General features: G+C 26.4%; 1 protein-coding gene across 1 annotated transcript; it reads left to right on the top strand.

The window, feature by feature from the left end:
• The first annotated feature begins 409 nt into the window (after nt 1–409).
• Nucleotides 410–2,283, top strand: LOC145836513 (type-2 angiotensin II receptor-like). The gene is made up of 2 exons (XM_082944309.1): nt 410–705; nt 1,326–2,283. Exons 1-2 carry the CDS (start codon nt 410–412, stop codon nt 2,281–2,283), a joined length of 1,254 nt encoding a protein of 417 aa, XP_082800435.1.
• The last annotated feature ends 2,809 nt before the right edge of the window (nt 2,284–5,092 follow it).

The following is a 5,092-nucleotide window of genomic DNA, read 5'->3' as shown; positions in this document are numbered from 1 at the left end:
ATAACTTGTTTTTAACGATTTTTAGTTTCTTTATTATAGTTTTTCAGAAGCATTTTATTCATAAGGACATTTCTGTTAGTTCCGGCTGCGTAAAACTTTTTTTTGTTTGTAGAGAAAATACAATAGTATAAAATCTGTATTAAAATAATTAAGCTAAAATAGAACATTCTTGTTTAAAAAAAATGACAAGATTACTGTTTTGAAGTTTAAATAAAGTTACAATTTTCTCTCAAAATAATAGTAAGAAAACAATAATTTCAAAAACTTTAAACCAAGTAAAATATACTAAAAAACTAGATAGTAAAATAAAATACAAAATATACTTAAGCTAATCTACAAACAACTGTTTAATACATTTTAAATCTTAGTAAACACTGTTTCAAAATAACCTATTAAAAATTAGGTCAGAATGAATACCGTCGGTTTGATACTCTTCAACATTTTTGCCGTCGGTTTTTCCGGTAATTTACTTTTGTTGGTGGTTTTGTTAAAACAGCGCAGTAAATGGACGTCAACAATGACCTACTTGACCAATCTCAGCATTTCTGACCTTTTCTACTTGTCCACGGTACCTTTCTGGGCCACAACTTACATGAAAAACATGGAGTGGGTATTTGGGCCACTGATGTGCAAAATTTGTGGTTTTATTCCAACATTCACGCAGTTCTCTTCTGTTTTCTTTCTAACTGCAATTTCACTTGACAGGTAAAAAACTTATTTCACTTATTGATTATGTCATGAAATTTAATGATTTATTTAATTTTTTTTTTATTTTTTATTAACTAGTAGATAAAAGTTGTTAAATAAAACTTCTTTATCAAAACCTCATTAAAAGCTCTGTTAATAAAATTCACAATATTTAAAAAAATCCTTTTTAACTGTGTTTAGTTAAGTGTAAAAAAAAACTTATTTTGTTAAACTTAGTACAAAGGGTACAACAAACTTAATTTCTGTTACTTTTATTATAACTTATGTCATGTTATTTTATTTTTTGTGCATAGTGTTTTGTACTATTACCTCAAAATATAACAAAATTGTAAGTTTAGCACATTTATAGACTGAAGTTTTTAAAATGATTTGATATTCAAATATTTTATATATTTAGTTTGGCAATTAAATTTTTTTGTGTTAACAAGGTATATATCGAAAAATATAAAATATATTAATATAAAACTGTGAAATTTATTTTAAGTACGTAAATTTCACAAAATATTTTTTTAGTTCTAAGATTGTGTAATAGAACATAAAAGGTAATTTTAAATTTTTTTAAATAACAAATATATTTTTTTTCAGTTCAATACGCATAAACATTATTATTCAAACAGATGGTTCGCGGTTGTGCATTCTAAAGGTCAAAGATTCCGCAGTTCAAAAAATGTTCGACGCATTACTTTCATTGTGTGGACAATGTCTGCCCTAATTTCATTTTACCGGATTCCATTAATGAACAACATCGTATTTTATTCAAACGACAACTCAACTGGCAAAATTAAAGCAAACTCAAAAAACTTGTCTAACTTTGTTTCGAGCTTTCTAAATCGTAACAACTCAACTAATTTAGATAACTTTTCTAAAAATAATTCTATCAAAAGTTATGAGACATGCATATTTTTCTACGGCAAGTATGGCATGACTGAAAAGACCAAAAATGTTGTTAACCTACTCATAGAAACTCTTGGTCCACTTATTGGTTTTGTAATTCCAATATTAATTATTAGCTTCTGTTACGCCAGCATTGTGTTCACTGTCCGGAGAAAAACCATGGAAACAAGCTCCAGGGCGCCAGTGGGCCGCGTTGCCAAGTTGAGCACATTGGTCATCATTGCTTTCATACTTTGTTGGACGCCACAAAAAGTCTTCAATCTTTGGTCAGCATTCTGCGGTTGGTTAAACCTCTGTCCGTTTGATGAGAAGGCCTACCACCGATTGTACCCCTTCTGTCTAGTCTTAGCCTGGACCAACTCGATTATGAACCCAATTTTGTACGCTCTAACCACCCCTACTGTTCGCAAATATCTTGTAGAAATATTCCCCTGTCTTAAGAGACGTCCCAAGTTTAGTTTAATTCGTAATTTTTCTATGAAGTCCTTCCGTGTTACAGACTCACCCCATCAGCACAGCGGCGATCCGCGACAACCGCTCTGTTCGTGCGCCAAACAAGAAAGCTTGCAGGTGATGACTGGGGAAAAAACCTTAGCTGAAAGTCTTGTGCCAACTCCGGAAAGCGCACGAAATTTGCACGGAACAACAAAGTTGACAGCTGTAGAAGAAAACTCAGCTTAAAATACGTAAACTAACAAGGTTTGTTATTGAAAGCAAGTCCGTATAACTTAAAAGTTTTCAAAATTGTTATTAGCAAAATAAAGAAAATATTGTACATTAAAAAAAAGTTAGTTTGTGCTTTCTTAATAATAAAATATTTTTTACAATTTCTTTTCAATTATCTAAAAGTTTACACTTCTTATACTTTAAAAGAACAATAATTGAATTATTAAAAGTTTTTATTTTGTTATTATTATAGTTTAACACGTTTAATTATAAAAACAGAATGTTTTTTTTACATCTTTAAAGTATTGCTAGTATGGGGTCTCCCACTAAATATTGTATATGACTCATAGCTTCTCTTTATCGCACATAATAATATAACTAAACTTTATTTTCATATACATAGCTAAATTCTACTATTTTTTGTATAAAAGTGTTACAAACAATTAAAAAAACTTAAAAGTATATATACTTTTATATATTTATTTATTTAATTATATAAAAACTATAATTCATACAGCTGTTTCACACATTGAAATGTAAAATTTCATGTGATCTTCAGTGAGTTGTAGTTTATTATAATAGTGAACAGAAATTTCGATTTTAGAATTTTTTATAGTAATTATGACGTAGTAATGGTACAGTTTATTGTACGATTAGTTGAATTTGAAATACGCTGTAAATATTATTCTATGCTTTTTAGGAAAGTTTAAAAAGATTATTTTGTAAAAATGTTTTAAGCTATTAGAAAAATTTTTTAAGCTGTTGGGAAAATGTTATAAAATGCTATAAAATTTTTATAAGTTTCCCAACAGCTTAAAAAATTTTTCTAATAGCTTAAAACATTTTTACAAAATAATCTTTTTAAACTTTCCTAAAAAGCATAGAATAATATTTACAGCGTATTTCAAATTCAACTAATCGTACAATAAACTGTACCATTACTACGTCATAATTACTATAAAAAATTCTATAATCGAAAATTCTGTTCACTATTATAATAAACTACAACTCACTGAAGATCACATGAAATTTTACATTTCAATGTGTGAAACAGCTGTATGAATTATAGTTTTTATATAATTAAATAAATAAATATTAAGCTCCAATTTGATTTGTCGAGCACTATCGATCAGAACTTTGTATAAAACCTTTAATATACTTTTATATATACTTTTAAACACTATATACTATGAATTTTGTATATAAAATTTTATTACGAGACGTAAAAACTTGCAGAACTAAAGTTTTGTGCCTACGCACTCCTCAACTGCAAAACAAGTTCAAAACTTTTGCATAAGCCGTTTTGCATGACTTTTGATAGTTTCAAAATTACATCATAATCTACTTATGCTAAATTTTTCAACTTTCATTTGTTTGTTTTGTTTTGTGCTTTATTATGAACTTGTTTTGAAGTTGATGAGTCCATAAGCACGAAACTCGAGTCCTTCAAGTTTCACATCTAGAATTAAACCTTTTTATTAAAAAAACCCTTAAGGTGGGTTCTGTGTGAAAGATTAGATTTATCAAGTTAATAACTTAATTCTATACATGTATATATTTATTTGTAATATAACAAAAACAACTAATTTTCGAATCGTTTACTTAGTTTCAATGTTTAGCACATATCTTCAGAACGAAATAAAGTACAAAGCAAAGTTTTTAAAGAATCACACAAAAAAACACATTGTGACGTTTCAAATAAAATTGAATAATTTTAGTTAGCCTTTTTTAAAAACAATTTATGTACTACATAGTCAATTTTTTTTTGTTTTGTTTGTTCTTGTTTTTAGTTTTCTTTTATTGTTAATTTTGTTATTAATTAGTAGTTTTTATTCTTTTAAAATACATGTTTTGATTATGGAGGCAGGGTTTTTGATCAAATATGAAAAAGCTTATAGAGTAAGCTATACTAACTTTCTGGCTAAAAATAAGAAGATAATATATTACGGTTTTTATACTATAAGAAAAAAATTAAACTAAATGTTCTAATGTGAAATAAATATGTTTGAAACAAAGAACTTCATTTTTAGTAGGAAACTTATGGTTATAAATTATTAATCGTAAACGTTGTTGGTCATGCAGCTTAAGCTAATTACAAAATTAAGTAAATTTTGCTGAGCTAAAGTGTATATATTCGTAAGTTTGTAAATATGAGTTTAAAGAAAACTGTAATTAAGGTTTTCTTAAATGGAAAGTTATAACAAAATCAATTATTGTTTTACTTTTAATCTTGTTGTAAAAATATTTTAAGAGTAATAAACGAGTTTAAACTATTATAACCTGAAAATATTATTACTATCATAAACATGAATAGAAACTTAAGTTAATTGGTATTAATTTTTAGAAACAAAAATTTTTGTTTTTAGCCAAAGGTTACCAATTTTGTTTTCGGCTAGTTTTTTATTTGGTAAAAAATTTACTATATACATTGAAAAATTTTATAAAGCACTTTAAAGTTAAAGACAAGTGTAGGTATGTAGAAACTGAAACTACTTACATTAGTGACTAAATTATTACATTTTTTGCTGCCTTTTAAAGCAATCGATAATTATGATATACTTGTTTCAACATTTTAGTTTTACAATGAATGTTTGTTTGTTTAAACTACTAATTAGTATTAATTAGACATAACTTAAGTGAGGTTTCCTTATTTTTGTATAATATTATATATAAACAAAGAAAACTTTAAATTAAATAAAATATAACTTTTTTCAATAAAAATTCAGAATATTTTAGTTTCAATAAATTTGAGACTTTAAGTTATACAATTTTTTTTTAGAGATACTCCGTTTTATTTGTTATAATAAATGCATCATGATTCACT

Source organism: Thalia democratica, chromosome 5 (genome assembly GCF_965202585.1).
Source record: "Thalia democratica chromosome 5, ktThaDemo2.hap1.1, whole genome shotgun sequence".
Lineage (NCBI taxonomy): Eukaryota > Metazoa > Chordata > Thaliacea > Salpida > Salpidae > Thalia > Thalia democratica.
Note: the sequence above shows the minus strand (reverse complement) of the source record. Positions and strands in the feature narration are given on the sequence as shown.